Source organism: Microtus pennsylvanicus, chromosome 15 (genome assembly GCF_037038515.1).
Source record: "Microtus pennsylvanicus isolate mMicPen1 chromosome 15, mMicPen1.hap1, whole genome shotgun sequence".
NCBI classification, from domain to species: domain Eukaryota; kingdom Metazoa; phylum Chordata; class Mammalia; order Rodentia; family Cricetidae; genus Microtus; species Microtus pennsylvanicus.
The window spans coordinates 11,221,674-11,243,327 of NC_134593.1; the positions used below are offsets into that span (position 1 = coordinate 11,221,674).

The window sequence follows — 21,654 nt, forward strand, 5'->3', positions numbered from 1 at the left end:
ATGTCCATATGTAACATCCCAGGAACAGCATACATAAATTATACTCATATACACCCTCCCAACACCCCCCCACACACACAACGTATGTGGAAGTGCCCATATGATGCAGAAAGTACAGGAACCATAGGCGCTCTCTTCTGCATCCCAAAGCCTACTCAGAAGTTGTATGACTACATACATGAAGTATATGAAGAGGCAGTCAAAGGGAAAGTGATTAGGAACTTAACTGAGAAACAGTACAGAGCCATAAGAGAATTTGAGTATTGAAATAAAACAATTTTGGTCAACTGTAAAAGATGGATTGGATTTCTATAGAGAAAGGAGTAGCTGGAGGATTCCATGTGTGCAGGAATACATGTACTTAATGCACGCACATGCTGACAACTAAGCATAAGAGGTGTGAGACTGTTAACGGACTTGACACTAGTCGTTCTAGGTTTCAGTAGGGGCCTCTGAAGCTAAACAAACAAGAACCAAGACATCCTGGTGAGTAAGAGGTGATTTGAGGTCAAATGTGTTTTTTTGTTATGTTCATTGGTGGTGGCTAAGTGGGTCGATAGCCATGTGCACACATCCAGAGGCTGGCATGGCTCTGTCACTCTCCTTCTTCCTCTGAGATAGCTAGCTGACCAGCAATCCCCTGGAGTATGCCTGCCCCCCCCCCCAGTATTGGGGTTTCTTGCACCTGGAACCACACCTGTCTTTTATATGGTTGCTTGTTCATGGAGCTTTCTTCTCAGCCCAAATGGCGCATGATTTTTGAGAGACAGGAAGCACACATAGCGTTGAGCTGTAGTTGTAAAAGGATGTAGGAAGAGGCATCTTGGGTGACCCACCCAAAGCTGGTGCTGTTCCATTCACTGTGCTGAGCAACACAGGTGGAAGGAACAGATTTGTGTGGTATAGTGTTTTGTTTTTCCCCTGAAGTCAATGTGTTGGGTGGTTATTTCATGACTCAACACAACTCAAGAGCCTGTGTTTTGGAGAGAGAGGGCTAAGCAGGTGCCTTTCCTCTCTGTACCATATAGTTGAAAATAGCTCAAGTGAAGATAGTAGACAGACTTCTGTTGGAATCTTGGTTCTCATGTTACCAGCTCTGTGCGTTGGAACAGGTGATGTGTTTTCTCTAAGACCCAGCTGTGCTTTGGAAGAAGGAGAAACAATTAAGATTAAATGAGATAAACTGCTTGATCTGGAAGGTAGTAACAGCTCTAAATTGCCAGGAAGGGCCACACACACACACACAGAGCTCACACCTTTAGCAAGATAGACAGTAGTATGAATCTTTAATTACTTTTATATAAAGGAAGCAAATTACAGCAGTTACTATCACTGCTGCAAACCCGTGAGTGCACAGAGTGGGCACACAAAGGCCTAAGACACTGAAGAAAGGGGAGGATAAAGTAGTTAGCACAAAGCACAGACAGAATGATCCACAGATCCCAGTGTGGGTAGAAAACCCTCAAAAGGTGCCAGCTCTAAATGGAAAGCTGTAGGCAGTGACTGACTGCTGAGAGGGTTGAATCCATCTCCAGCCAAACCCCTGAGAGGTTATCCAGTCCCAAGTGGTCAGCCCTGAACATCTGTACATACGAGCAACACTAAATAAACTCGCAAATGGTGTGTGTGTGTGTGTGTGTGTGTGTGTGTGTGTGTGTGTGTGTGTGTGTAACAGTGATAAATGGGTCATAAATTTGAGAGGAGTTGAACAGGGAAAGGATATGGTTGAAATGAAAATGTAATACTCATGTATGAAAATGCCAGACAATAATATAAATAAAAATAAGTTTGACCACTTAAAGTATCAAAGAAAATTATCCATGTAGAGAAAATGTCCGAGCACCAGCTGCTAAATACAAGTGCAGGCCTGGGCTTAGTAAAGAAGGGAGAGAAGGGGGAAGCTGAGAATGGCAGGGTGTGGGAGTAGACCATGGGGAAAGGGAAAGGGCAAAGAGAGCCACTTAAGGCATACATTCCAAAGCTAAGACAATAGACACGGGAAGAAATGCAGCAAGATTTTATTGAACTTGGGAAAGAAGTTTGTGTTCTTTGATTTTTGTCAGCTTGAACAACCTTATACATATTGGGGAAATGCTTCCATCTGCCTAGGTTGTAGACAAATCTCTAAGGCATTTTCTTTATTAATGATTGATGTGGTTAGGCCCAGTCCACTGTGGGCAGTGCACCAGGTAGGTGCCCCTGGCTTGTTTAAGAAAGCAAGCTGAGCAAGGCAGGAAGCACTTTTACTCCATGGTTTTGTTCCAGTTCCTGCCTTGAATTCCTACCCAGAGTTCCCTTCACAATGAACTGTAAACTGTAAGATGAAATAAACCCTTTCTTCCCCAAGCTGCTTCTGATCATAGTGTTTAATCACAGCATAGGAACCTTAAGACAAAGTGGAAGGAAAGATAATATAAGCTGTCCAAGGGAGAATAAATTCAAAACCTAATAAGAGCCTTTGATGAAAAGGAAAATAATCAAGGGTGTGAAAGTAGGATGCAAAAGCAAGGAAGGGGAAATTTAAAAGTGGCCAACGTAATATAGGCTGGAACATCAACATATATGTCACTGGAGTCTCCCAAGGTGATGCACAGAGTCTCCAACTGTGCGGTGAAGCCGCTCAGCTACCATGGAAGAGCCAGAACAGCTCTGAGTCAGCGTGCTGGGTGATGTTAGACTTTAAAGATAGTTGTTTCTGTCTGGACCTGTAAGGGGGGCAGAAGTCACTAATAAAGTTAGAGCTGTGTTCAAGATACATGCTGTTATGGTTTAAACCATAAAGTAAAATGCTGTTGGTCCCCTAGTGGCTGCAGCAGGCAACAGATCCTGAGACCACACCGCAGGTCTCCCCCGAGGCAGCAGGCAGCGGGTCCTGAGAGCAGCCAGTCTCAGGCAGGGACAGCGCAGTTCCCCAAGTGGCTGCAGTGGGCCACGAGGGGCAGTGAGTTCCAGGCAGGGAGCCACATGGTGGGTGAGAGACCTCGGTGGGGCAGCCAGTCCCATGAGGAGAGACAAACAGATGGGCACACCATGAGACCATACTGCAGGTCTCTGAAGGCAGCTGGGCCTGGGCAGGGAGCCACCCGGCAGGCGCAAGACAGACATAGATAGGCATGTCATGCAGAGTGAAGCTGGATATTTATTTGGTGTGTTATGGAGGGGAAAGGGAGCAGAGAGAGAGAAACAGGGGGAAAGGGGAGAAGGGAAAGACAGAAGCTGCCTCTGAGAGAGGGGAGAGGGGAGGAGAAGGGAAGAGGAGTTGGAAAAGGAAAGGACTCAGGCTGGAAGCTGAAGATCAGCTTACCTTGGAGGATGGGGGAGGGAGTGGGCATGGCTTGTCTCTTAATGGGACAGAGCAGACCATTACACATGCAATACAGCAGCACTTTCAGAGCCTGAGCTGGCTAACCTGCCCTTCCAGCATCAGGTGGACAGATTGGAAGGTGTGTAGCACACAATTCTATTTTAATGTATATCCATGAATAAAACGTAAGTTTCCAACACTTTTATTCCAGACAAAGAGAAAATAATAGTAACCTATTGCGTATGTAGTAAGTGGGACTCATAAATACTATTTAAAATAGACTGACCACGTGATAAAAATTTTAAGTAAGCAAAAAAGATTTACAATAATATACGCACAGGTAACTACTTGAATGAGAAACATGCTTTCCTAGTCTTCCTAATTCGGAGAGTGGAAATACTATGCAAGGAAAGTTTGAAGAATAAAGATGCTAAGTACAGAAGAACGAAAAGTTGAGTTTGGATATATTAATCATATTGGTGGACATTGTCTTATTCAAAAGAAAACTTCACACAACTTTTTCTGCAAAACCCAGTTCAGTGCTGTATTTGAGGCATATGTAGAACACAGTGATTCAAAAGATGTGCAGTTACCACAGCTTGATGGAGAGAAGTCTGGCTTCAGCCTCAGTAGCAAAAGTACAATTCAAACCTCCCACCTCACCCCCCAGTAACATAACAGCACACACGCAGGGCTTGGGAAGCTCTGTTCGCAGTGTGTGCTCTAACACAGTATCGCATTGTGCGGAATCTCTAGAGAGTATTAGAAGACGCACATATGGGAGCCAGGGTAGTGGGATTCCAACACTCCAAAGCCTTTCCTGGGCCAACCAGGGCTACGCTGGGAGATCTTCTAACAGAAACTTTAAATACATCATAGTGCAAGTCTGGTAGAAGGAAACACATAAGATCATCTGACATATTTCCTGCCCAGCCCAGAATCAGCCGTTTTGTTCAGGTGTCTTGATCTCTGGGAGAGCGGATGCTGTGGGACCCTCTCAGTCCAGAATCAGCCGTTTTGTTCAGGTGTCTTGATCTCTGGGAGAGCGGATGCTGTGGGACCCTCTCAGTCCAGAATCAGCCGTTTTGTTCAGGTGTCTTTATCTCTGGGAGAGTGGGTGCTGTGGGATCCTCTCAGCTCAGGGTACAGCCTCTCACATGCACTTGGTTTGTGTCCTTTTTTTTTTTAAGAGAGAAGGCCCTCTGTAGTTAACGATGATATTTCTAATTGAAATTTGTAATTACAATTTTTTTCTTTTATATCTATAGCCCATTTGTGTCAAAGTTCTAAGTCCCGATTTTCAGGGTCAAAGGAGACTCCAATTCCCCAAACTCTAAGAGGCAGTCCAAATATCTAGAAATAAATTCAGCCTGGATTATGGCAGGAAGGCTTTCTAAAGGCAGTTAGATAAGCCAGCATTCCTCAGGAACTTGTGAAGCCAGTTCTCATCTGCCCAAAGCAGCCGTGTACCTTACCCCACTGCAACTCTCATAAAGAAAACTGCTAATTGGGAGGGCTTACAGTTTCAGACGTTCAATCCACATGATGGCCGGCGTCCAGATGGTGCTGACTGCATCTTGGTACGCAGGCAACAGAAAGTCAACTGAGACACTGTATCCTGAGCGAAGGAAACCTCAAAGCCTACCCCCACAGTGACACATTGCCTCCAACAAGGCTATACCCAATTCAATAAAGCCAAACTCACACCTCCTAATAGTGCCGTTCCCAATGAGATTATGGGGGCCACTCAGACTACCTCAAAGGCTTACAGTAAGGCCTTTAACCTCCAAATTTGGGTTGTTTAGTACCTCAAATATATAGATAGTTGCTCATCTATCTTCCAAATGGTAAAGCAGCTTAGGTAATGTGTAGAATAATTTAGTCTTGACATCTTTAAGGAAAAACTCCAACCAGATGTGGTGTTTCACACTTAGCATACCTAGCGCTTGGAGCAGAGGCCGGAGAGTGGCTGCAGGCATGAAGCCAGCCTGGTCTACTCAGTGAGTTCCAGGCCCGCCAAAGCTCCAGAGTGAGACCCTGCCTGAAACAAACAGGAAATTACACCCTGACTTGAAATTTGGATTTATTTTTACTTGAAATGACTGTATTGGTCATTAAAGCCTGGAGAATAACAATAGTAAAACATAATAAAATTGTAGCTAAGTCTCCTTTTGGGAGGTTGATCTCCATGTGATGTCTCTTTTCAGAAGCTGATAAAATACCAGTAATGCGTGGACAGTGGTTTATTGATGGAACTTGGCAGCCTCTAGAAGAAGAAGAAAGTAATTTAATTGAGCAAGAACATCTCAATTGTTTTAGAGGTCAGCAGATGCAAGAAAATTTTGATATAGAAGTATCGAAACCCCTAGATGGAAAAGACGGTAAGATGACCAATTTAATATGTTCTGTAGAAGTAAGTAATCTTTCAGTAGTTGGTAAGTTTGGTAATAGTAACTTAGGAGGGGTTAGAATTTACTAAATTTTACAGTTTTTGAGGTGCTGGGGGACCAGGCCTTATGCATGCTAGACACAAGTTCTACCCTGTGTCTAAAATTTGGTTTTTAAAACACGTTACTATTCTGGAATTTAAAGTTTCTGTGAATATTTGGGTTATTTTACTTAATGCATATGTTTTAATTGCATGATACTAACAAACTTTTTAATATTGGCACAAAATGTTTATATTATACTCCAAGGTAGTCATTTGGGGCATTTGAGTTATCACTGAAAATAGAACTTATTAAAAAAATCCTTCTGTTAATATAAAAAAGCACTTTCGTTAGTATTTTAATGTTGATTCTTTTCCTGGATTTTAAGTCAGCCTTGCTTTTGTGTGTATTTTAACACTCTCTGGAAGATAAATACCAGTTTTTAATTTAAAACAGTATTCTTACATTTCCTTACTCAGAAAGTAAATACGTTTCAACAGTTAGATGTTATAGAATAGCCAAGATTGCCATGTTTTCAGTATGTGTCTGAATCTTAAATAAACCTTAAAATATGTGGTAAAGTTAAAAACCCTTCTATTATTCCATTTAATGCAGGCAGTGGGATCAACTATTCTGGTGAGTACAAAGCCCAGGTAGCTTAGCATACGTAGATACTGTTAGAATACGTAGAGTGTGTCTTTTTCTTGCTTGCCTTTGTTTGGGAGGCTTTTGGCAAGCCCTGCTGAACCTAGTGAATTGAAGTTCACCTGGAGTGATCATTTCCCTTTCCCTGTAAACTCGAAAGCCAAGCAGCCCAGTATTGATGAGGTAATTCACAGAATATAGCTCTTCGCTGTTTTCAGACCTTGTATCCCAGTTTCTTCTCTTTTGGTCCATTGTTTCCCTCTCTGTTTCTGTTCTTTATTGTCTGTCATCTCACTGAACACACAGAGATACACACATCGGTCACAAGGAAAGAAGCTAACGCTGCCTTAGCTCTTGTGTCTACTTAGTTAAGTCTGGCTAACTAAACAAACATGATTTCCACATAAATTACCAATGAAATCCATCATTTATATGATACTTTGCAATTTGCAGGTACCATACTCTTGAGTCATTTTATTAATCTGTAGATTCAAGTATATCCTTGTTTTGCTGTCAGAGTTAGGCTGAAGATTTCACCCATCAGTGTAGACAAAGCAGGTCTCTCTAAGAGCTGCGGCTGCCGATGCCTGCAGGTAATACTTCAATAACTAGAAATAGTGCAGCAAGAATTGAAAATTTACCTGAGATTGGAGTTAAGGAATGAAATCTCTCAGCACTACTGCCAGAGTCATCACAAGCCCACTTCACAGTGGATGAATGGCAGAACCGTTGTCATAACAGTTGCATTGCTATTGGGAACTGTTTTCCTCTTTAGGTCTTCTACCTCAGAAATAGCAATTCGCGTAGCAAACAGTTTTTGTCTCCCCCTTTCCTTACTGTTAGGTTAGTGCTTAAAAGCTCCAGGGCTGGGAAGAATGGGGGGGACATGCAGATTAGAAGGGAGTTGTCTCCTTCTGCCCAGAGTTAGTCAGCAGCTGTCATCCACATCTCACCTGTTTAGAATCGTATTCACAGTGAAATTAACTTTCACGTGAATTCTCTATTCTGCTCTCTTCCTAAATATTAAATGTAACAAATACTTCGGTCTTCTGCAAAGTGCCCAAACTTAATATACCTAAGAACACAGTTTATTCTGGGCAGTGGTAGTGCATGCCTTTAATCCTAGCACTTGGGAGGAGTTCCAGGACAGCTGGGTCTACACAGAGAAACCCTGTCTGGGGGGAAGAAAGTGTATTTGTATGAGTAGGTTTTTCGGTGGGTACTAGTGTAACAATATTGTTGAATGTATTTAAGCATCCACATGAAGTTCTAATTAGAAATAACATGTTAGTTCACACCTTTAATCCCAACCCTCATGAGTTCAAAGCCAGCCTGATAGCAAGTTCTAGGACAATCGGGGCTACATCAAAAGGGGGGGGGGTGTTGCATTTTTTAAAAATTTTTGAAATTATTTCTTGAAGTTCATTAGAAGAAATTTTTATGTATGTATGTATTAATTTTTTTGTTTTGTCTTGTTTTTTGAGACAGGGTGCCTCTGTGTAGCCCTGACTGTCCTGGAACTCACTTTGTAGACTAGGCTGTCCTTGAACTCAGAGATCCACCAGCCTCTGCCTCCCCACCAAGTGCTGGGATTAAAGCCATGCGCCACCACCACCTGGCTACAAGTTATGTTTTTGTTTTTTGATACAGGGTTTCTTTGGTACATAGCCTTGGCTCTCCTCGAACTAGCTCTGTAGACCAGGCAGGCCTCAAACTAAGAGAGAACCACCTGCCTCTGCCTCCTGAGTGCTGTGGGGTTAAAGGTGTGTGCCACCACTGCCCTGCTCTGTAAAGCTTTTATTTTTGTTACTGATTTTTTTTTTGAGATGGTGTCATATAGTCCCAGTGCATAACAGAATAATCTCTTAACCTCCACCCCCGTGTGCTAAGAGTACAGGCATCCATCACCACTCAACTTTGTATTGAGGATGCTGGCTGTCTTGTGGTATATAAAGATTTATCATATTGTTCAATAATTTTCAGTCCTTTCATCTATTATTTGGTATTATGATAAATATATACTCGAGGTTAAAATGACACTTGACTTTGAACATCATGGGAAATTTGATAGTATATTTTACAGCTGGTATTATAAAAACATCATTTACCCTCCAGAAAGCCATCATTTACGGAAAAATACCTCAAACTTAAAACATTTAACAAAAAATATGTATGCCTTCAGATTATTTCATCTTTCTAAACTTCTGAAATTTTCTGTTTCTCTCTTTTGGGGATGAAAAAATACCTTTTTCACCTAAATATTTTCATGTGTGATTATAAAGCTTTGACTCTTCCCTTGTCAAGATTGTTGTTAATGCTTCCCAGTTCTGCTGGGCACTTTTGTGGGAGTTTCCAGGATATCTTAGAGAAGAGAGAGCCCGCAGAATAGTTACCAGACTGAGTGCAAGGCAGCCCAGTGGAATAAAGTTCATGGAGTTATTAACAGGCTGTCAAGTCTCATCTAATAAATACAAATGTTTAAAAATTCTAGAAGCTGGAATTCGTTCGTATTCTAGGGACTTCCGAGGAAACCAAGTTCTTACCCTCAGGAGCTCTAAACTAAGTAATAGACTGCTCCTCACTGTTCTGACCATGTCTGTTCAGTGTAGCTCTTGCCACAAATGAACTATGTGTGGTTAAGTTTTTACCTTCTTTAGATTCCTCATACTAATTTCAAAATGAACATTGAACTAGATTGATGGAAGTCTGATGTAACTATCCAAATAAAGATAACCCACTTTGTAACTTAGATCCTTGAAACTGAATTCTTTAAGAACTAAAATGAAAAAGCTCTTCTACTTCATCTAATAACTAGGGGAGTAAAATTATCTGGATGTGTGTACCACTTGTGTGCAGGAACCCAGCAGGGACAGAAAAGGTTGCCATTTGGGTGCTGGGAACCAAACCCAGGTCCTCTGCAAGAGCAGTAAGTGCTCTTAACCACTGGACCCTCTGTCCAATCCCAAGGCTAGGAAAATTTTATCTAATACAGTGATACATTTGAGCCTATCCATTTACTTAAGATGACTAATATAATACAGTTGTGCCTTCAAATTAGTAATTCTTGCCAGGGGGTGGTGGCGCACGCCTTTAATCCCAGCATTTAGGAGGCACAGGCAGGTGGATCTCTGTGAGTTTGAGGCCAGCCTGGTCTGCAGGGAGAGTTCTAGGGCTGCACTAAGCTACTGAGACAGGCTACTCTGTCTCAGAAAGAAAAAACAAGGAGGGAGGGAGGGAGAGAGAGAGATTGTGTAAACACATTTAGTGCTGAATAGTTGTTGTGTTCCCTTATAGTTTATCCAAGCATATGCAGTCGTTTTTAGAAGTTAACCTAAATGCATTAATATTGTGCATCACTCTGGCCACAAAATGCACAACCTCAAATTTTGCAGTAAAAAGGCATAAGACAAACTGAAACTAAGGGCTGTTTTCCCACACAACAAATAAGATGGCCCTGCTTTGTTCAGACCGTCACAGGCAGGGGAGACTGTGGAGACCCAACAGCACAGTAAAATCTGGTATTCTAGATGGGGGACCATGAGTTTGAGAATAGCCTGATCTACATAGCATGTGCCAGGACATCCAGGGCTATATAGTGAGACCCTCTCTCAAAAGAGAGGGGGGTGAATGGGAGCGTTCTGGCCCGTTAACCAGCTTTCTCCCTCTGCCTTTGGTGACTGAGGATTCCCATCTTCTAGTTTGGGGTTATGATTTTTTGATTTAACTTTTTTTTTATTAATTTGTTTAATTTACCTGAGGTCCAAGAAAGAATGCTAGAGTTTACTTGTAGTTATCAAGTTTGAGATGCACAGGGCCACCTGCTTTCCCTGAGAGAAAGAATTTTCCAGATCAGTACTAGGCATCTGGGACCCTGATTGCTTGGAAAGGAAACTCAGCAAAGGATCATTTGAGGCAGCCTGGGCAAGTGCTATCTAGGAAAGAGTAAATACTAACTTTCCAGACAGTTAGTTTTCATAGAGGAAAGAGTTGTTGTGTCTCTCTTGTAGGAATTATTATCCTGTCCACTTTTTGAATTCAGAGTTACATGATGAAGAAAGGTTCTTTGAGAGATTAATTAGTAAGGAAATGATTCTAAATATTTTAAAACTTTAGTCTTTTTTCATTACTGAACAAGACTGATATGTGGACGTCTTACTAATGCTATCAGCTTCTACAGCCGCACCGTCAGCTGCACTGTGAGTGTGTGCACACTTTTGTAATAGTGCACAGGAGACACTAACTGAATGCTAACAAGAAGTCATGCCTGTAATTCTGTGTCAGCGGTTAAAAGAGTTAAGCTCCCTGGTCAATGGTTTTGAAGTGAAAATACAGTGTCATGGTCAAGAGCCGCAGCCATTTAATTACATGAAATGTTTCCATAAGCGCAGTTTTCTGTTGGGAGTGAAGAACTTTGTAATGTGTTTATCTTCATAGCTCTGAGAATTCATCATTGAGTCTGACCAGCTTTCTGAAAGTGCTCACTTGATTTCATAGTGTCCCAGTGTGTCCCAAATGTGGGATTTGGTGCAGGTTCATTTCACCACTGGACTTAAAAAATCTAGTCGTTGTTTCTTAGAAGTTTCTGTTGGTCTGACCCCTTACCAGTGCTAGCAGCTTTTTATGTGGTTTAACATCTTTGCTGGCCTAGTTGTACCTCTCTGCTCCTGAGTGACTGAGCAGAAGGCACACGAGAGAACAGCAGACAGGAAGAAGCCAGCTTCCATGTCTGTTTCTTCTATGTCAGAGGCATTTATAGGTCTGCTGTCACCCAGCTTTCAGCCCTAGGTTTTTAAAAATTATTTATTTGTATTTTATGTCCATTGGTGTTTTGCCTCGTGTATGCCTGTGTGAGGGTGTCAGATCTTGGAGTTACAGACAGTTGTGAGCTGCCATGTGGGTGCCAGGAATTGAACCCAGGTCCTCTGGAAGAGCAGTCAGTGCCCTTAACCACCGAGCCATCTCTCCAGCCCCCAGCTAGCTTATAATCTTAAAACCATCTACTTGCATGTAGATGTAGTAATTTAATGTGTAGGTGTAGTTGTTAATGCCTTGTAAAAGTTTCCCAGAAACCCTTACCGCATAAATATTTGCATATACTTCAATTGTATATATGAGAGAAATTAAAGATTTTTTTTTAATTTGAGCAGTATTTAACCTTTGAATGTCAAATTCATGCAGAAGGCAGTAAGTTGAAAATTGAATGTATTAAAATATAAATTTTAGCTAAACCATAAAAATTTTGTAATTAACTGAAGTAGTAAACTGATTTTTAAGATTCAGTTTCAAGTATACTAAACAATTACTTAACTATAAGGAGTGTTATCTGCAATATATAGCTAGCAAATTCAACAAGGAGCATGCTGGCTTTAAGGTCATCTTCTGATTTGTCAGATACCAAGTCTGTGCCTGACTTTTCTGTGTTGTCTGCTTGATGCCTGTCACAGCATATGTTTTTCTAATGAGATTATTTTTATTTTATTAATCTTTCCAAAAGGGATAGTTGAAAGCGGAGCCTCCAGTATGGTTTTCTTCAAAAAAAATTTTCACTGTCTTTGTAACAACTTTCTCAATTGTGAAAGGAGGCCTTGCTCTGAAACGATCTTGAAGCCATCATGCCTAAGTCTGGAGAGCATTCAGTGGAGTGTATGCTGTGGTACCTCAGGCGAGCTAAATGAGCTCTTTAAAATATGGTTGTATCCTCAAACTGTGTATCACCTCTTGACTATGTCATCACAAAGCTGGTGAAGTCCATAACCTTAGTATCAGAAATAGAGAGCTTATAAATCTCTTAGCATTCGAAAATGCCATGCATTTCTTGTAGCTATGCAAAAGAATTAAACGATGATCATGTGATTGTCTGTCACTGATAAATATTTGCCTTTGTTCCTTTCAATAAAAGTAGAGCATATATTTGACAGACATTAAGCTAATTTTTGTTTTACCAATTTTTAGCTAGAAATTATATTTTTAAAAACATTCATAAAAAATATTTGTCAACTACAGTTTTTAAAAGTTAAGACTAAAAGGAAAAGGCAATAGAAAAACTCACTTAAATGTACTTTGAAGCTCAGTGTTTTTGCTTTCTTAGTTGTCTACCACCTCCCTCCCTTCTCCCTCCCTTCTCTGTTCAAATGGAGAGGATATAAGGAGAGCGCAGACGCCACAGGTCTTAAGCGAAAGCGTTCGCAAGGTACAGTAACCGCAGTTCTGCTCTCTGTAGCTTACGCCCAGCTCTAGCTCAGTTGGCTTAAAGCTTAGAAGTACTAGTTTTTGTTTTTAAATGTGTCTGTTGCGCTATTTGCCATAGTTTTACATTATTATACATCTATATGAAAACTGCATTCCATTTTTTTAATATTAAGTTTTGAATATTAAAATATTGATGTTTGAATATTAAGATGTTCTACTTTAAGAAAACATATAAACAATTTGCAGAGGGACAGTTTGGCTAGATTTATACTTCTCTCTAAATATTTGATCATAAAGTTTCAATCTTTTTAACATATGTAGCTCAAAACTATATTAAGAATAATTTGTTTTGTAAATGGTTAGTAAGCCCTTGCAAAAGTTATTAAACCATTTTAATTTATGAAAAGCTTTTTTATTTAAAAGTCTGCACCTGCACTAAAGTTGTTGGTGTGAGTTGTGTTAATTGAATCTTTTAGTCCTGTGAGAGACACACTCACACAACACACAGGTCAATGACATATTCTGAGAGCTAGTAAAGTAGAATTGGTTTTCATAAAATTTTAAGTTATTTGTAATGTAAGAAGTGGATTTTCTTATAGTATGCCATGTCTTCCCATGGGGAACATGCTACTTCAGCATGTCTTACAGTCTTGGCCAGGATCTGCCTGCCTCTGCCTCCCAAGTGCTGGGATTAAAGGCGTGCACCACCACCACCTGGCTAGAACTGAATTTGGGGTCATATACAGCTCATCTTTAGGTAGGACAGGGGCACCCTGCCAATCACTAGCTTTTGAGCAAATCAACCTCTTTTTTTTGTTTGTTTGTTTTCATTGAGTAAATATCTTGATGTTTTTAGTAAAATTAACGGAAGGGATGGAACTTAAGTTTCTGTGCCTGAGCTATTGAAAACGTTTAAATAGGCGTATACCCCCAGAAAGAGGAGCCATGCTCCTGGGGATACAGCTTGATGATCAAGAACCATATCACCTTCGTACAAGAGGTTAATAGTATAAAGGGACACCAGTCCTCTGCTGTTCCTCATAGCATTGTTGAGCATTTATAAATTCTATACATTACTCATGGGACATAAATGTTTTTAATGAACTTTTTTCTTCTGAACTAAAAGTATATGGTGTCTGAGTTAGCTACTATTGGTTCAGAAACTGAGTATTAGAGTATTCACACACAAAAAAAACTGTCTTGGAGAACTTGAAATTCTTCTTTTGTGCGGCAGCTGTTCATAGTTTCAAACTGAGTCGGAATCATGTGGATTGGCACAGCATGGATGAAGTGTATCTCTACAGCGACGCAACAACATCCAAAATTGCAAGAACCGTTACCCAAAAACTGGGATTTTCTAAAGGTAATTGTTACATGGTACTGTGGCGTATCAAAATTTTGGGAGTCAAAAGTAGATAATTCATATTCTGTTTTTATATGTTTTAAGTAGAAATTAAATTCAGTGACAAGAACCCTGTTAAATGAAACTTTTATTAAGGTGTATGTATTCACGCCTCAGCTCATAATTATAAATTAGAATCCTAATAAGGATGTGAAAACCGTCTGCCTTGAGAGAGTGAAACTTGAGCATGACAGTCGGTACATAGCATAAAGGAAGAGGAGGCTGGAACCAGTGGGGCTTGTGACTGGAATTGTTGGGCAGAAGCCATGTTGTCATGGATTCAGTTTCAGTGGAGGAGGGAATGGTGGTTGTGAGAAAAACAATACAACTCTTTGTGTAGACTTGCTAAAGGGATTGTTTCTTGCCTTTTACAGTTTAAAGTAGTTTTTAATTTTTGTTTTGGTTTGAGGTTTTTTAGTTGTTTTGTTTGTTTGTTTTGTATTTTTTCAAGACGGAATTTCTGTATGTGTAACCAGCCCTGGCTGTCCTGGAACTCCTGTAGACCAGGTTGGCCTCTACCTCCCAAGTTCTGGGAATAAAGATGTGTGCCACCACTGCCGGACTAAAGTAGTTCTACTAAAATAAAATAGAAGGGTTAGCTACATGGCTATGTAGAGAAAAGGCACTTGCCACCTAAATGTGATGACCTGAGTTCAAATTCTCAGAAGCCATAAAAGCTCAATGCATAGTGCACAGCTGCAGTCCTAGACACTTAGTGCGCAGCTGCAGTCCTAGACACTTGTGTGCAGCTGCAATCCTAGACACTTGTGTGCAGCTGCAATCCTAGACACTTAGTGTGCAGCTGCAATCCCAGACACTTGTGTGCAGCTGCAATCCTAGACACTTGTGTGCAGCTGCAATCCTAGTCACTTGTGTGCAGCTGCAATCCTAGACACTTAGTGTGCAGCTGCAATCCTAGACACTTGTGTGCAGCTGCAGTCCTAGACACTTAGTGTGCAGCTGCAATCCTAGACACTTGTGTGCAACTGCAATCCTAGACACTTGTGTGCAGCTGCCATCCTAGAGACTTAGTGTGCAGCTGCAATCCTAGACACTTGTGTGCAGCTGCAATCCTAGACACTTGTGTGCAGCTGCAGTCCTAGACACTTGTGTGCAGCTGCAGTCCTAGACACTTGTGTGCAGCTGCAGTCCTAGACACTTAGTGTGCAGCTGCAATCCCAGACACTTGTGTGCAGCTGCAATCCTAGACACTTGTGTGCAGCTGCAATCCTAGACACTTAGTGTGCAGCTGCAATCCTAGACACTTAGTGTGCAGCTGCAATCCCAGACACTTGTGTGCAGCTGCAGTCCTAGACACTTAGTGTGCAGCTGCAGTCCTAGACACTTAGTGTGCAGCTGCAGTCCTAGACACTTGTGTGCAGCTGCAATCCTAGACGCTTAGTGTGCAGCTGCAATCCTAGACACTTAGTGTGCAGCTGCAATCCTAGACACTTAGTGTGCAGCTGCAATCCTAGACGCTTAGTGTGCAGCTGCAATCCTAGACGCTTAGTGTGCAGCTGCAATCCTAGACACTTAGTGTGCAGCTGCAATCCTAGACACTTAGTGTGCAGCTGCAATCCTAGACACTTAGTGTGCAGCTGCAATCCTAGACACTTAGTGTGCAGCTGCAATCCTAGACACTTAGTGTGCAGCTGCAATCCTAGACACTTGTGTGCAGCTGCAGTCCTAGACACTTGTGTGCAACTGCAATCCTAGACACTTAGTGTGCAGCTGCAATCCTAGACACTTAGTGTGCAGCTGCAATCCTAGACACTTAGTGTGCAGCTGCAATCCTAGACGCTTAGTGTGCAGCTGCAATCCTAGACACTTAGTGTGCAGCTGCAATCCTAGACACTTGTGTGCAGCTGCAGTCCTAGACACTTAGTGTGCAGCTGCAATCCTAGACGCTTGTGTGCAGCTGCAATCCCAGACACTTAGTGTGCAGCTGCAATCCTAGACACTTAGTGTGCAGCTGCAATCCTAGACACTTAGTGTGCAGCTGCAATCCTAGACACTTGTGTGCAGCTGCAATCCTAGACACTTAGTGTGCAGCTGCAATCCTAGACGCTTGTGTGCAGCTGCAGTCCTAGACACTTAGTGTGCAGCTGCAATCCTAGACACTTAGTGTGCAGCTGCAATCCTAGACACTTAGTGTGCAGCTGCAATCCTAGACACTTAGTGTGCAGCTGCAGTCCTAGACACTTGTGTGCAGCTGCAATCCTAGACGCTTGTGTGCAGCTGCAATCCTAGACACTTAGTGTGCAGCTGCAGTCCTAGACACTTAGTGTGCAGCTGCAGTCCTAGACACTTAGTGTGCAGCTGCAATCCTAGACGCTTGTGTGCAGCTGCAATCCTAGACACTTAGTGTGCAGCTGCAATCCTAGACACTTAGTGTGCAGCTGCAATCCTAGACACTTAGTGTGCAGCTGCAATCCTAGACACTTAGTGTGCAGCTGCAATCCTAGACGCTTGTGTGCAGCTGCAGCCCTAGACACTTAGTGTGCAGCTCAATCCTAGACACTTAGTGTGCAGCTGCAATCCTAGACACTTGTGTGCAGCTGCAGTCCTAGACACTTAGTGTGCAGCTGCAATCCTAGACACTTGTGTGCAGCTGCAGTCCTAGACACTTAGTGTGCAGCTGCAATCCTAGACACTTAGTGTGCAGCTGCAATCCTAGACACTTAGTGTGCAGCTGCAATCCTAGACGCTTGTGTGCAGCTGCAGTCCTAGACGCTTGTGTGCAGCTGCAGTCCTAGACACTTGTGTGCAGCTGCAGTCCTAGACACTTAGTGTGCAGCTGCAATCCTAGACACTTAGTGTGCAGCTGCAATCCTAGACACTTAGTGTGCAGCTGCAATCCTAGACGCTTGTGTGCAGCTGCAGTCCTAGACACTTGTGTGCAGCTGCAGTCCTAGACACTTGTGTGCAGCTGCAGTCCTAGACACTTGTGTGCAGCTGCAATCCTAGACGCTTAGTGTGCAGCTGCAGTCCTAGATGCTTAGTGTGCAGCTGCAATCCTAGACACTTAGTGTGCAGCTGCAATCCTAGACACTTAGTGTGCAGCTGCAATCCTAGACACTTAGTGTGCAGCTGCAATCCTAGATGCTTAGTGTGCAGCTGCAATCCTAGACACTTGTGTGCATATAAAATTCCAGCACTGCTCCAGGGAGTCAGGGCCCAGGCTGAATCCTGGGAAGCTGAAAGCAAGAGGCTGCTGTGTGGAAAGAGAGCACTGAACACCTGAGGCTGTCCCCTTAACCTTGCACATGCCTCCCACATACTGCCCCCTTTTCCTGTCTATCATAGGCGTACGTGCACCTGCACGCACCCACCCACCCACACAAATATTTTTTCTGAAAAGAGTGTTAAGAGAAGATAGAGCATTCTCAATAAGTTTGAAAATCCATTTTTAAGGCTAAGATGTTATTATGTCATTCTTTTATTTGCTGTAAACATATCTGAATATTTTTGTTTATAGTTAGTTGTATTTTGTGGGGTACCTTTTTATATCTAATTGAATACGTGTACTTTTTGACTAGTAAGCTCTCTGACTATTTTTTCTCAGGGTTTATCCTTGGCTATCTTTGAACTCACTCTGTAGACCAGGCTGGCCTTATACTCACAGAGATCCTCCTGCCTCTACCTCCTGAGTGCTAGAATTAAAGGTGTGTGCCACCATACCTGGTGTGCATTTTTAATGTAAATGTTATTTATTTTTCTACGTTGTTTATCCTTTTGTTTTCCTAATGATTTCTGGCTTTTGTATTGTATTCACTTCTTTTTATGTCATCAGTCAATGTATATTATCTTACAAACTTTATTTTCTCTTTCCACCCAATGAAATATTTTCTTACATTCTTACCATTACTAACTACTTTCTTTTTTTAAACGTATTTTGCAAATACAATTTCCCAAGTCCTAAACTTAAGGCCATAATTTTGCTACAGCCTCCAGTAGTGGGACCAGACTTCATAGAGGTTACGTAGAAGAAGCCACGCTAGAAGACAAGCCCTCACAGACTTCTCATATCGTGTTTGTCGTGCATGGCATTGGACAGAAGATGGACCAAGGAAGAATTATAAAAAACACAGCCATGTGAGTTCTTTGCAGACAGTCCCAGCTTCTGCCCAAGGCATAAGCAGGTCTACAGAGGTGCCGACTCTTCTAATAATCAGTGATGTTTCTAGATGAAACCAAAACAGTGACTGTATCCTGATGAGACGTGACTTTCCCTCCTTAACTGACATCATTAATTTAAGAGTTGACAGCAGGAAACGAGCTAGTTTTTAAGTTTGTTCCTTGCTCTCTGAGCCTCAGAAATTGAGAATCTTCAAAGTTGTCCAACTTTGAGAAGATTAAGAATTGTTTAAACTGACAGTTTTCAATATAATCTGCCCAATAATAGCTCCCAGAGGAAACAACTCTGGATTGTACACAGAAGTCAGTGGATACTTAACATACAAGACAGGTTATTTATCTTCTTATTGTTAGATACTCAGCTCTATTCTAGAACCTCTTTAGGAACTTCTTAGGATATGTGTATGGCGAGCCGTGTGTTTCAACAGTTGAGTGCTGTGTTCAAGGTCCAGCAGAGCTCATGAGGCCCAGGATGCTGATGCAGTAAGAACAAGTCCGTTACTGTGGAAAGCACAGTCTGCCAGTAAAATTCGCCATCCGTGAAGTAAACGTTTAGCTCTAGGAATTCGATCCTCCATGACCTGCACGTGCCGTTGTTGAGCTTGCTACACTGTAAGGTCATCATGCCCACAGAGGGGAAAGTGAACGTGCAACCCGGGTTGTATTGTTGCTGGAGACCGGCAGGCAGCCTTCATTCTCCAGTCCCTTTGTTTCTCCTGTAGGCGTCTCATTGCTCTAGCTCTGACTTTGTTTTATGATGAGTCATATGACTTGGCATGATAATTATGTCCTGATGCATCCTTTCTTAGATATCAAGGACCATGAGAATGGTTTGTGTGGCGTATCCTCTGTGAGATCATTAGTAAACAGACGTTTAATTTCTTCAGGTACAAGTAAGGCAAAACTTAGTACAAAAAGGTGGCATCCTGTGGAATCTTCCCGGACTCGCTGACACCTTACAGGAGCTGTGCACTAGAAAGGCCATGTGGGTGACACCACATGGACGCAGTTCGTGAACAGACTGTAGGAGACTGTACAAGAAAGAGGGACCTAATGTCTGCAGTGAATGGAGCATAATGGAGCATACAGTATTGGGAGCATAAATAGAAAATGTTTTAATGTTACTATGAATTAGTTTTATAGTCAGTGGGAAAATGAGGCCAATGAACTACATATTTGCTAAAATTTAAAAATTACTTGATTGTAATACTTTATTATTGAATAGACGTTATTTTAGAAAATCTGCTGTTCGGAGATAAGATGGCTGGGGATGTAGCTCAGTGGTAGAGCATTTACTTCATGTGTGCAAGGTGTAACTCAAGCATGTGGAAGCCTGGGCTGAGGGTTTGTGTGATAAATAAAATGGTGTGGTGTCTGGGATTTGCTTTAGACCGTGAAAGGAAGGCCCGCCTGGGGAGGGACAGCAGGAGGGGAGCGTTCACAGTGAACTCTGAGTGTGTTCATTAGGTTGTGCTCCTCAGAATCCTATTGGGGTGGCAGAATTCATGTAACTGGCTAAAGGAAAGCTGTAAGTGCATTAATACCTTAATTTTCAAAGTAAAAGATTGAAAATTGCATTAGAAAGAAGAGGTAAAGGGGGCAGAAAGATTGCAAGAGCTGGAGGACCAGGAAGTCTTCTGCAAGACGGTGTCTTCTAGCTATGACAGGGCAGCTGTGCACGTGAAGCCTCAAAAGTGTGACGACCTGAACAGGACCTCCACAGTGGGACCACCACTAGCCATGCCGGCATGGATGAGGAGAACCTATGGGGGCCATCGCTAGATGAAGAGCTACAGGCACTACTCAGAGAGAGAAAAAATTAGTAACCCTCAGGATGAACCCCCAATTGGTTATCCAGTACCATGTGGTCATACCTAAAATTACATACATGTAAGCAACACTAACGGACTCAGCAGGTTGTATTTATATATTTATTCATCTGTATGTATGTGTGTAACAATAATTGGCAAAAAAGAGGCCATGAATTGAGAGGGAGTAGGAGAGGTGAGTACAGGGATATGAGAGGAACTGGAGGGAGAAGAAGGGGAAGGAAATGATGCGATTATATATTAATTAAAAATAAAACTTTTTAAAAGGAGATGAAATGAGATAGTTCATGACTGGACGCATGATGTGTGGAGATGAACAAAAGCATGGATGTATTCATTATGTTCTTGCATCCCTGAAGAACTGTGTCATTTAGAATGTAATGTAAGTGGGAGCGTCTGAAGTCCTGAGTGACACATAGGAAAATACCTGAGTATAACCAGCGTAGTGTCGCCGTCAGTGGGATGCAGCTGGACAGAGCTGCCAGGAAGTGGAGGTATTACAATGAGAGATATTTACACCATGTAAAGACATTCATGAAGGTATTCTCAAAAATTTTTCTTACATTTATTTACTTTTTAGGATGAGAGAGGCTGCAAGAAAAATAGAAGAAAAACATTTTTCCAACCATGCAACACATGTTGAGTTCCTGCCTGTTGAGTGGCGGTCAAAGCTTACTCTTGATGGAGGTATATTCTGTTTGGAAATGGAATGATTTTAGCCAATGATAAACCTTTACTAGAGTTAATACATGGTTTTAGAAATATGTTTATTAAGAATAAAATCTTGGTCATGTTCAGCAGCATATGTCTTTAATCCCAGCCCTTAGGGGTGGGGAGTGGGGGATAAAGCAGGTGGAGCTCTGGCTGATACAGCAAGTTCCAGACCAGGAGCACACACATGAAATCTATTTTAAAATTGTCTGAGTATATTCACTTTTTGTTCCTGATTATTCAAGAACATACTTGAGGGAAAAAAACTGATTTTTTAAAAATTGACAAAACTGACTTGTGTCTGGACTGCCATGTGGACTTCACAGATAGCATGTTTGTGTGTGTCCTTTGTGATCTGGAGGTAGAAGAAGAAGGTCTAGGTCTGTGTAACAGTAACACCCACTTTCGTCACTGTGGCACACTGCCCCGGGTGCAGCCACAGAGTCTTCCATGGCTGTGTTATTGTCTCCTGGTTAGCAACGTCAACTAGAGCACTGCACTCCAAAGTGGCATCAGGAATTGTAATGTGCTTTTACAAAATAAATACGTCATACTTAGGGTTTCTATTGCTGTGAAGAGACACCATGACCACAGCAACTCTTATAAAGGAAAAACATTTATTTGGTGTATCTTACAGTTTCAGAGGTTTAATTCATTATCATCGTGGTGAGGCGTGATAAATGTGAGGTCCAGAGAGATGACCCTTCCCTTCCTCACTCGCTGTTATAATGTTGCTGCTGTCGGTGTTGTGCCTTTGTTACATATGTCTTCTGGAAAGTGGCAGAGTGTCCTACAGCTTGACATGCAGGCAACAGGAGGTGAAACCCAAGACTGGGTGGTACCTTGAGCATATAGGAGACCTCAAAGCCCACCCGAACAGTGACACTCTTCTCCAGCAAGACCACACCTCCCTTTGGGGGACATTTTCTTTCAAACCACAAAGTAGCTAAATGCTAGTGACCAAGGAAGATGTCTCAGCAGTTATGGTGCATATGTATGGTTCCATAT

General features: G+C 42.0%; 1 protein-coding gene across 7 annotated transcripts in view; it reads left to right on the forward strand.

Moving 5' to 3' along the window:
- Ddhd1 (DDHD domain containing 1) overlaps positions 1-21,654 on the forward strand; it is a 72,431-nt gene that overhangs the window by 26,987 nt on the left and 23,790 nt on the right. For 3 of the 7 annotated variants that reach the window (XR_012908005.1, XM_075950291.1, XM_075950293.1), the window contains exons 2-6: positions 5,512-5,685; positions 12,467-12,568; positions 13,802-13,930; positions 17,917-18,064; positions 20,516-20,622. Coding sequence is in view for 6 of the 7 variants with exons in the window: in XM_075950291.1 (XP_075806406.1) it covers positions 5,512-5,685; positions 12,467-12,568; positions 13,802-13,930; positions 17,917-18,064; positions 20,516-20,622 (660 nt within the window). In the remaining variant the exon portion in view is untranslated. Of the gene's footprint in view, positions 1-5,511; positions 5,686-6,348; positions 6,370-12,466; positions 12,569-13,801; positions 13,931-17,916; positions 18,065-20,515; positions 20,623-21,654 lie in introns of all 7 variants that reach the window. The other 4 variants (XM_075950292.1, XM_075950295.1, XM_075950294.1 and 1 more) reach the window with 2 other exon arrangements.